This window comes from Plectropomus leopardus, chromosome 5 (genome assembly GCF_008729295.1).
Source record: "Plectropomus leopardus isolate mb chromosome 5, YSFRI_Pleo_2.0, whole genome shotgun sequence".
Classification (NCBI taxonomy): domain Eukaryota; kingdom Metazoa; phylum Chordata; class Actinopteri; order Perciformes; family Serranidae; genus Plectropomus; species Plectropomus leopardus.
Window position 1 is genome coordinate 30,549,860 of NC_056467.1, and position 10,331 is coordinate 30,560,190.

Sequence of the window (10,331 nt, forward strand, 5' to 3'; positions counted from 1 at the left end):
GTTGCCTGTTGCCTTCTCCTTCTCTTCTTAGTCGCCTGTTTTTGAAAGAAATCAAATATATGCTCAGGTTTCAAAGGGTCCGTTCTTCCAGCTATTCACGTTCAGAGATACATCTAAATCTGACAGACTATTTCTGCAACTTCTGCAACTTAGATTCTAACTTTCTGTGTCCTAACATTAACAATTTATTGCCAAAAAGGATTTAATTCAAGACAAGAACTTAACAGTCGTTAAGCAAATAGTGTTTGAGAGATTCCATCAAAAGGAACCAAATAAGAAGAAGAAACAAAGATCACGTCTTTTTGTTTCTGCTACATGAGCGGAGATGCACAGCTGTATGCACCCACTTCTCTCAACTTGTACTCTTTATATACTCACTGCAAGATTAGCTTTTTAAAGATTAGCACCTTTAATTTCTAAAAATGAAAACGTATGAAACTGAACTCCCACTGTGTCGGTCTGTCGGCACCTCCTCCTCTTCTTCCATCTTTTGCTTTTGTGCCACTCATTTCAATTCCCATCAGCATACCACTAAAACAGCTTACAATAACAGAAAACATCAATCGATCTTGCTTTTAATCCCCAGGGGAAAAGACGGACATATCTTACTTCTGAAAATTGGCTGCAAAAACAAATCCATCAGTAACTTTCTGCTCAGCTTGTGCAACAACAAATGGTAAACAACGATCAGCTGCCAAACTGAGCGAGACACACCTACTGCAGCAGCAGCCACAGACAAATGATAGCTCATCTCCCCAAATAAACCACCAAACAAGGCGAAGGCAACAGAGACACAGTGTTCTGCTGGTGGGCTGGGTCCACCTTATCCTGCGGACCCAGTCCAGCACACCCAAAACACGCTAAGCTCACTGATAAGACTGATGCATCAGAGTCCCACAGAGCAGCAGGTTGACCAGGGTCAAGGACCAGCGTACCTCCAAAGACTTCACCAGAAAAACAAAATGTCCCATTTTCACTTTATACAAGTGCCAGAACTACTACTACTCTTACTGCCATTAACTGTGACGTCTTTCTTTCCTACAAATGATTTGCGAGCATTATTTGATCCAGAAACAAGTTTGTGAGGAGAGAATCAGAAAAACAAGGTTCTTCTTCTTAAAAGAAAATATTTTAATGTGAACATAAATGTTTAAATATTAAATGAATGGTTGCTAACAGGGAGTTCTTATGAACTGTAGAACTTGATTTTCCATCCGCAGCTGAAAAATCAACAAGCAATGTTACCCGAGTATAATCGATGCAGAATGGCCCATGTCCACATCTTAGAAACAGATCATTTCAACACCCCTAGCTTTCAGCCGTTTTGAAAGTGTAAGAAAAAGAAACGAATCCTTGGCCTGTCCTGATTTTATTTATGTTGTGTTTTTCTGTTCCTTCTTGTAAGAAACCAAAACGAACCACAGCTGAAAAATAAAAAAAAGTACTGCAAACAAAGAGAACAAGTGGCACTCTGCAAGTACCCAGACAGACAGTGTGTTTTTTTATTGTATGTCATCTCTCAGTACAGAAATTAGGCCTCTCATCTGAAAACTGTGACCACACTCCAGCCGCTTCACTTTAATCACCCGCCATCTTCCCTCTCACACAGATACATCCCTGGAAGCAGATCACAGTGATGAGAGACAGACCCCCCTCTGCTCTCCAGCTTGTATTTTATCTCAAGCTTTTTGAATTGTCCTGCCTTCTCTTCTCTGAACCTCTCATTCACCCCTCCCTCTGTCCTACTAACATCCATCTCATCCCGCCCTCACTTCGTCTCGCTGCTATTTCCTCCAGCTTCCTCCCATATCGCTCTCCCTCCTCCTGACCCTCACTAAGCACCCCCAGAGGGAGGAAGACTGCCGACAATTCAGACACAACAGGAGGGGGACACAAATCTGTTATTCCTCTAATGGTGCTCAAATACATTCAGAACTGATAAAACTGAGATCTAGCCTGTGAGAATGCTAATAATACAGTCATCTAGGGTGTGGCAATATATCGATATACTGGCACCATGATATGAGACTGGATGTTGATTTCAGATTTGGGGTATCGTGTTATTGTAAATGTTGTCTTTCGCTGGTTTTAAAAGGCTCAGTGTGTAGGATTTATGAGATCATACTGTCAGAAACTGTCGGAATATAATCTAACTTGTATACTTTCTGTAGCGTATAATTCCGTGGAAATAAGAATCTTTGTCATTTTTGTTGCCGTAAAACAAGCTGTTAATATCTACATAGGGAGCAGTTCCTCGTCCACTTTGTCTGTCATATTTCTACAGTAGCCTTGAACGGACAAACCAAACATTTTCGCAGTAGCTGCTACAATACGTGCCCTGTCCTGAAATGGTTTTATTCAGTGTTACGGCTGTATGTGTTGGGCGCTGTTGTCCCTTTTCCCTCTGTAGATCTGTCCAGGTGTGCTGCATCACCTAACGAGCCCCTGGCTGGGGAAGGAGGTGCTTTTATATTACACACACTCGTATCGCTCTGCACACAAAATGCCTTTTTCAAAATTAGGCTTTAAAAAATATTATACGTTAATATGATTTTCTATTTTCATTAACTTCACTTTTTAACCAACATCAGTCCTATTCATAAATATCAAATATTCATCAATTTTCAGAATTTGAACTGTTTAAATGCCAGGTTTTTGTCACGATGCCACAATGTTTTTAGATGAAAAAAAAGGAAAGAAAAACCATATAATAATGAATTATTTTCAATATACTATGTGCAAAGTTTTTTTTTTTCTGATTATCACAGACTGGGATATGTCAATTATTAGCAGCAACGTTGATTGTGACAGTGCAACCAGTGGAAATAGCATGTATTTTCTCCATATGCCACATATGGTAAAATATTATGTCATCAGGTGGAAAACAGTCAAATTTACAAATTCCAAAGCAAAGGCCCAGAATGACACTTGCAAGGTTGCCATGTTCATTTGACATTTGTCGTCCACAACTGAATTTTCAGCAAAGTATCACATAAATGTGAAGCTTTTTAATAGCACACCAAAAAGGTCATTCTCCGCCCACTGCTGTGAACACTACAGGACCATATAAGGCAAACACAGGCCCTCAAACACCAGCTGTGCTCATTATGTAATTAACAGGCTACTTATATCACACAACAGTCCTAAGAAAGACATTTCAGTCAATACAAAATGTCACAATTACACACAGTTTAAAGAATAAGGCTAAGTGGATGCCATTACTGCAGGACTTGAGAGAAATAACATAATGCAGGTGTTTTGGTCCTGAAGCCTAATGGAGCAGAATAGTAGCGCTACTGATGAACAATTTGTGCTACAAGTGACATCTACTGGTCAGACTGTAAATTGGCTTGGTTTCTTTCAAAAACATGGGAGGAAGATTAGGAGCAATGAATGAAAAAATGACCCAAATATTTGAAAGAAATTAGTAAAAAGTATAAGGGAATTTGCCTAACATGTGAAAAGTGATTAAAAATATTTATTTTGTAACAGAATTTTACAGATGTAATTATGATAATAATAAATATATAGTTTTCCTTAACCTTTTCTCTTTTCCCTATACATTTTCCCGTTTTTTTTTTACAAACTAGTTTCTAAATCTACTAATTTCTTGAAATTTATTTATCTCCTACTATATTTCTTATTGGCCCTTTCCCATGTTTTTGAAAGAAATCGCACCAATTTGTTCCGAGTTCAAAGGTTTAAATATTTTTAAAAGGGTGTCTGAAAACAGCCCAAGAAATGTGATGTTGCTCCAGATTTCAAAGGGTTAAGTACCCCTGGAGGAAGAACATCTCTAGAAAGCAAACCTTAATTAAACATGTTTCAATATATGCCAGAACTAAGTCAAATCCTTCACTTTCTCTCTAAAATGTCCCATCTACACTCTGATACTGCTATATCTAAATGCAGCTGTCTTCTGTCTTGAATGCACTTCCATGTCCACTCACCGCATCGAATTGCAGAAAGAAGTCATCTGGTTTGTCTTCCACTCTGTCTTGGTCGGCATGGACCTCCACCATCGGGTTGAGGTTCTGCCCTCGCTCCAGAGACGCCTGCGCTCGATTCTGACCCTGAGCAGTGACCGGAACCAGGAACTGAGCTCGACATGACTCCTCTGACACCTGGTGAGCACACAAAAAATACCGAGAATGCAACTATGTGATGGGATTTAGCTAAAGACAATTTACTCTATGCATCCAGTTTGCATTTATATACACCGGAAATTCTGTTTCCATTCTTTTAACCCTTTAACAGTCACACCAAGAGATGCATCTGTAAAACTTTTTTTCAGATGACTCATACAGGAAGCTAGTACACAAGTCAACAAGCAAGTTGACTGAGGGTAACAAATTTCCCCTACAGGGACAATAAAGTGTATCCTATCGTGTCATAATTCTAGCATTAACTAACATGTATTAGACATCAATGGATTTTTTTTAGATTTAGGTTTGATCTGTTTTTTCATATAATAACATTATAGGCAGTATGACATATTAACAAAATGCATCAATGTATTAAGGAAAAAATCTGAGTATATAACTTATAAAAAGTGCCTGTAAGCAATTAACAAATAATTAAAAAGAAAGAAAAGTAAATTTGAAAAAAATAAATAAATAAATAAACCTAGTAACAGAATCTGTACAAAATGTATGGCAAAAAATAAATAGTCAATGTAATATAGCAGAATAGAATTTAATACAGTTTTAAGTACAGCAATTTGATCGCAAAAAAAGTCAGTGTATGGTTACAATGCCTGTTAACGGGTTAAAACACATATTTTCAAATATTTATCATTCTACTCATTGTTATCGTTTCACGTTATCACATCTTGTATTTTTCCAATTACATCTGTAAAAAACTGTATTTGTATTACTATAAATGTTAAATAAAGTAATTAGTATTAAAAATACCTTGAGCAAAACACAAACAACCCAGAATTAAGCTGTTATTAGAATCAGGGGCTCTGCTGGGAATTTTGGGCCCCATGAAAAGATATCACATCTTTCTTTGGGCCCCAACATGTAAGGACACACCAAACCTGCACAGTTGCTGTAACACATGTGAGCTGTGAAAATATAACACCGCAGACATGTATGCAACATTGTGCACACACTGTAATTCACTCTTTGATCCTAGAGGACTGATAACTCTAAGAAATATGCTCAAGACCATCTTTTATAGTCAAATTTGTTTTTAATGATACAGGTAAAATTCAATATAATTTCCAATGTTGTTACAATAAAATCGATGCAAAGTAACTGTTTTCTCAATGAAAAGTGAAAACGAGCGAAGACTATGACTTTGCCACAGGCACCATCTAGTGGACATACAGTACACATACAGAACTGCAAAGATAGACGCTGCCACATAAGGCCATTTACCCTTCACTTATTTCTATGGGCTTTGTGTCACGCATGTTGAAACTGAAAAGGAAGATTTCTAAATTTAAGCTGAAGCCCAAGTCCACTCTGTAGGCAACAGAGGACTCTGAAGAGGACAGGGGGGAAAAGGGCACCCAGGCGTGTTTTTGTGTAAGCACTGTGTCAGCATGTGTACCTGTTCATGATCCAGCAGAGTGAGTCCTTTAACTCCAGCCAGGATTAAGTTCTTGGCAACTTCAGCCCCCAGACCACCTAAACCTGCCAGGAGCACACGGGACCCTCGCAACCTATTAAAAACAAAACCAAACAAACATGTAGACTGAACGTCATATTGGGAAAAATCTGATTGCTGCTGACTGTAAGCTTTGGAACATGACCTTTTGTTGCGTGGGTTGTGTTTACAACCAAGTAGTTAATGAACCTTCATTTGAACTGCAGGTCTCGTTACAAATAAGAAACTCTGCACAGAAGATGCTTGTAGACATGGAGAGACAAGTTCATCAACTATATATAGGTATACCAAAACAACACTAACAACGATCTCCAAGTAGTGTTTCCTCTGTTCACGTAGCACTAATTTCAAAAGTGTTTGCGTCTTTCTACTGCACAGATGGCCTGGTTTAGCAAAAAAGCCATCTCTGCAGCAATTACATGCATCTTTAGGGGTTTGTGTGCATCATTTACATGGAGCATTCAAGTGTTGTTTTCTTAATTATGTTATCATAATGCTTACGTGTCCTGTGATCACTTGCTTTATCTGAATGAGTGAGTGAATTATAATCCATATAACCTGAAGACTAAGTGCCATGTGATCACTCACTGTGTGTACATATATATACATACATACATATATATACACACACACACACACACACACATATATACTATTGGTATTTTTCGATTTTGGTTTATTAGAAAGGTTTAATACATAGAATCATGCCATAGTATTTCATTTTGAATTTACTATCATTACAATACAATTTTTAATAATTTTCTTAGTTTGTTTATGCTAAGGTTAAGTTAAGATAAGTTATTTTAAAAGGAAATAATGCAACTGGACACACGTCATTGACCTGTGTATATATACAGTATATGCGCCCACAAAACACAACAGTGTGTATGGACACAATACAAAGATCCCGACCATTGCAATGATCAACACTCTCAATGAATACTCTCCACTCTGTCTACTTCAAGACGGTGTCCCACCTATCACTTAATAATAAAAAAAGCTCATTAAAAACAAACACTTTGTTGTGAGTCTGGACTCAAACCTCCCGCCGCCCCGGTTAGCCTGCTGAGCTAACTGAGCTAACTGACCTCTTCTGGGCATCGAGCCCCCACAGTCGGATCTGACGGTCATACTGAGCCGCCTCCTCCTCGCTGATGACCGGGTCCTCCTTCTCGATCATATCGATCATTTCTGATCACTCCGAAGACGAGAATCGCGATGTTAAGAGGCTTTTTTTTGTGCAGCTTCAGGTGTAGTTGTTTCAACTGCCGCGACGGTTCCGTTGAATGGACGCTGAATGATGACGTTACCCGAACGGCTCACTCCTCCCATCATGCCTAGTGCTAGACTGAGTAGTTCGTTTGCTGTTCTATTTTCCAAAATGCATGTTACTTTATGTGAGAGTTTGTAATGTGTTCGTTCAGAATGTGTGGGTTTGGTAAATGTCATTTTATTTTGGATTGTACTTTTAACCATTAAGGTGACTCATATATCAGTTTAAACCAGCTGTGGAAAACCCACATAATCTGACTGACTTCACTATTTTTAACGACGTGAATATATATATATATAGAGAGAGAGAGAGCCATAGTGAAAGTGGGACAAATGTCCACCAGCTGTCTGTCTATGAGTCCTGGTCTACTGTGAGACAGACACATACCAGATATTGGCCCCGTGCACCCTGGTCTTTTGTGGAGCAACTTGCATAAGATCAAGGCTGCCAAGAAGAAACTGCAGGTCTGACTAGGTACAGCAGGGCAAATGTGTACATGACAGTAATATTGAATTTGCTGTGCGTTGGGGGCCAATTTTGAAAAATGACAGGGGGCCAGGGGCCAGCCACAGCTGACCCATACACGTTTCTAGGACTTCTAGGACATTTCTCAAATGTTAGGATGTTTCAAGGATTTTAGGACATTTCTGGCCCTGCTGAAAAAACAACCAAAAACAGCTTATGCTGGTAGCTGGTTTTAGTTGGTTTTAACTGGTTGAAGATGGTCTTAGATGGTCCTGACTCAGTTCTTGTTGGTATTTGATGGTTTGACATGCTGGTGTGACCATCCTTTCAAGCTGCGCATATTTATCTTTATGCATAACATATGACAAGTAGACTTAACTGATTCATGCCTTTTGCTTTTAATGCTTCCCCCTCATGAAGCTGTTATTTCTCCATACTCAAGGACATTAAATTGGTTTCAATCTTACAGGAACTTCAATGGATAACCCAGTTAAAATGACCATCACAAACTGGTATGACCACCTAAACCATCAAAAATTATGCAAAAATATGCCTTAAACTTGTCAAACAAGCTGAAAAAACAACCAGCTTAACCATCTTAAACTGGTTAATCTGTTTTTTTTCAGCAGGATAGGGACATTTCTTGGATTTTAGGACATTTCTTGGATTTTAGGATAATTTTAGGGCATTAAGGATTTAGCTAGGACCTCTGCTGGGGGTTGCAAGAGATCCTCAACTTGCACTTTTTTTTTTATTAACAGCTCTATTTTGATTCTGGTTTATGCACTCTCGCACTTTATTTATACTGAAAGTACAAAAACAAATCCCAGTGTGAATCACTTTATTTTTATTGTGAATTAGAAAATGATTGTGGGGCCACCTGGCATCCTATCGGGGGCCAGATTTGGCCCGCTGCCTCTAAGTTGAGTATCCCTGGCGTATGATTTCTATTTCGCAGACATATAGCCTCTTGTGAAATAAAACAAAGTCAGGCAGCGGGAGAACAACATTGATATCAATGCTGGTGAAGCAGATGAATAACGTTGTGTCCTTTCAGCCCTGGTGGTGTTTGTCCAAGAGCAGACGGCTGATGTGAAGCAGCAGCATTTCAGCTGTGCATCCAGAAGATTAAGTCTGCTTTACAGGAAGATGAAGACTCAACTGAGCACAGTATGGCAGTTGAGTGTGAGGTGTGTATTTGGCAGAGAGAGAGAGAGGGAGAGAGAGAGAGGGAGAATGCGAAAGGAAAGAAAGCAGGGCAGTGGGAAGCAGAATATATATGTCTCAAATCTCCAGAGATTACTCCCATTATTGCAGTTTCAGGATTCTTTTGCAAGTGAACTTTCAAAGCCTTAATAAGAAAAAGAACAACTTCAGTCCCAAACTTCATCCACCTGAGAAATGATCAAAACATGTAACTATCTGCTGATAATTCTCTATTAGTAAACTTTAGATATTATTTATGTCATTCTCAGAGGTCAGATTATCGCTGAATTTAAACATGATTTAAACTTTTGTTGTTGTTGTTATAGTAACAATAAATCGGTATAGATTTCCTACTAATTCACTGTAATATGCAGAAACTTGTTGGATGTGGTGTGACACCTTTATCACCTATACATTCTGTCTGTGATTGAAGGATCAGAGAGGATCTGTATATTATATTGTATTATATCATATTAGTTTTATGCCCTCTATCATTATTATTATTAGTTTGTACCATGGCTTTATGCTTTGGTAAGTATTTAAAATATTTCATGTCACTTTTTAAACTGACCGGCTGTCAGCTGAAGCAGCTGCAGTCAGTGTTATTTTTTACCAGTAGATGGCAGTAACATCTCTGTAATGTCACTGACTGATGCTGTAGTTCAGCAGTCTGAATGTAGAACAGTTATGATCATAATATGCTGTCCTCACAGAAGACATTTTGACCCGTCACAGTGGGAACAACACAGTAAACACTGTAAATAATGAAACTAATGATGGCTGAATTGTATTCAGCCGCCGTGTGTAACATTTCCATCATTTTGTCTAGCTTGTTTATTTAGATACAAAAAAAGAGATTAATTTTATATATATATAAAAAAAGAAGACTTTCCTTTTCCTGCTCTCATGCATGAGCACTGGAAGATTAACTGTATACACTGTATGACAAACAGACACAGTAAAATTAAAAATTCAACTTAAGAGTTTGAGTTAAAGAGATTTGTTTACACATCTAATGATTCTGAGACAAGATGTCTGCAGGTTGATGACAAACATTTCTGCTCTATTGTCTTGTTTTAGAGTAAAGTGACACCTGCTGGTTGAAGAACTGAGATGTTGTTTTTTTTTACTTCAGTACAAGAAGCAATACCACACCGCAGAAATACCCTGCTATAAGAAAAAGTCCTGCACAAAAGACTTTGCTTAAGTTAACCCTTTAGTGCCTGCTTTAATATTACACACACTCCTATTGCTCTGCACACAATATGCGCTTTTCAAAATCAAGCTTTAAAGAATATTATACATTAATATTATTTTCTACTTTCATTGAGTACATTTTAACCAGCATCAGTTGTAATCATAAATATCAAATATTCATTAATTGTCAGAATATTAACCCTTTAAATGACAGTTTTTTGTCATGATGACATCATGTTTTTAGATTATTTCATTTTGATTTTTTTTCTGATTATCACAGCCTGGGATATGTCAGTGATTTGCAGCAACATTGATTGTGACAGTGCACCCAGTGGAAATAGCATTTATTTTCTCCATACGTCAGATATGGTGAAAATGACATCATCAGGTGGAAAATAGCAAAAATCATAAATTCTAAAGCAAAAGCCCAGAATGACACCCAGAAATGATACAATGCATGTTTTTATGCTTTGATGGCTGTGGGATCTTCTTATGCACAGCTAAGACTATCTTTGCATTTGAAAAACACAGAAAAGAATGCAGACAAAATTGTAAAAAAGGGGGGAAAAAAGCC

At 38.0% G+C, this 10,331-nt stretch overlaps 2 protein-coding genes across 2 annotated transcripts in view; one reads left to right on the plus strand and one right to left on the minus strand.

Moving 5' to 3' along the window:
* The window catches only part of LOC121943504 (pannexin-1-like), a 12,588-nt gene extending 10,150 nt beyond the window's left edge, over nucleotides 1-2,438 (plus strand). Inside the window, exon 7 of the mRNA XM_042487023.1 lies at nucleotides 2,411-2,438. Coding sequence (XP_042342957.1) covers nucleotides 2,411-2,438 — 28 coding nt within the window. The remainder of the gene's footprint in view (nucleotides 1-2,410) is intronic.
* A 1,464-nt stretch (nucleotides 2,439-3,902) lies between these two features.
* sae1 (SUMO1 activating enzyme subunit 1) lies at nucleotides 3,903-6,898 on the minus strand. The gene is made up of 3 exons (XM_042487024.1): nucleotides 6,705-6,898; nucleotides 5,560-5,671; nucleotides 3,903-4,124 (listed from the first exon to the last, which is right to left on the minus strand). The coding sequence occupies exons 1-3, from the start codon at nucleotides 6,803-6,805 to the stop codon at nucleotides 3,903-3,905; spliced, it is 435 nt and encodes a 144-aa protein (XP_042342958.1). The 5' UTR covers nucleotides 6,806-6,898.
* Nucleotides 6,899-10,331: the final 3,433 nt, after the last annotated feature.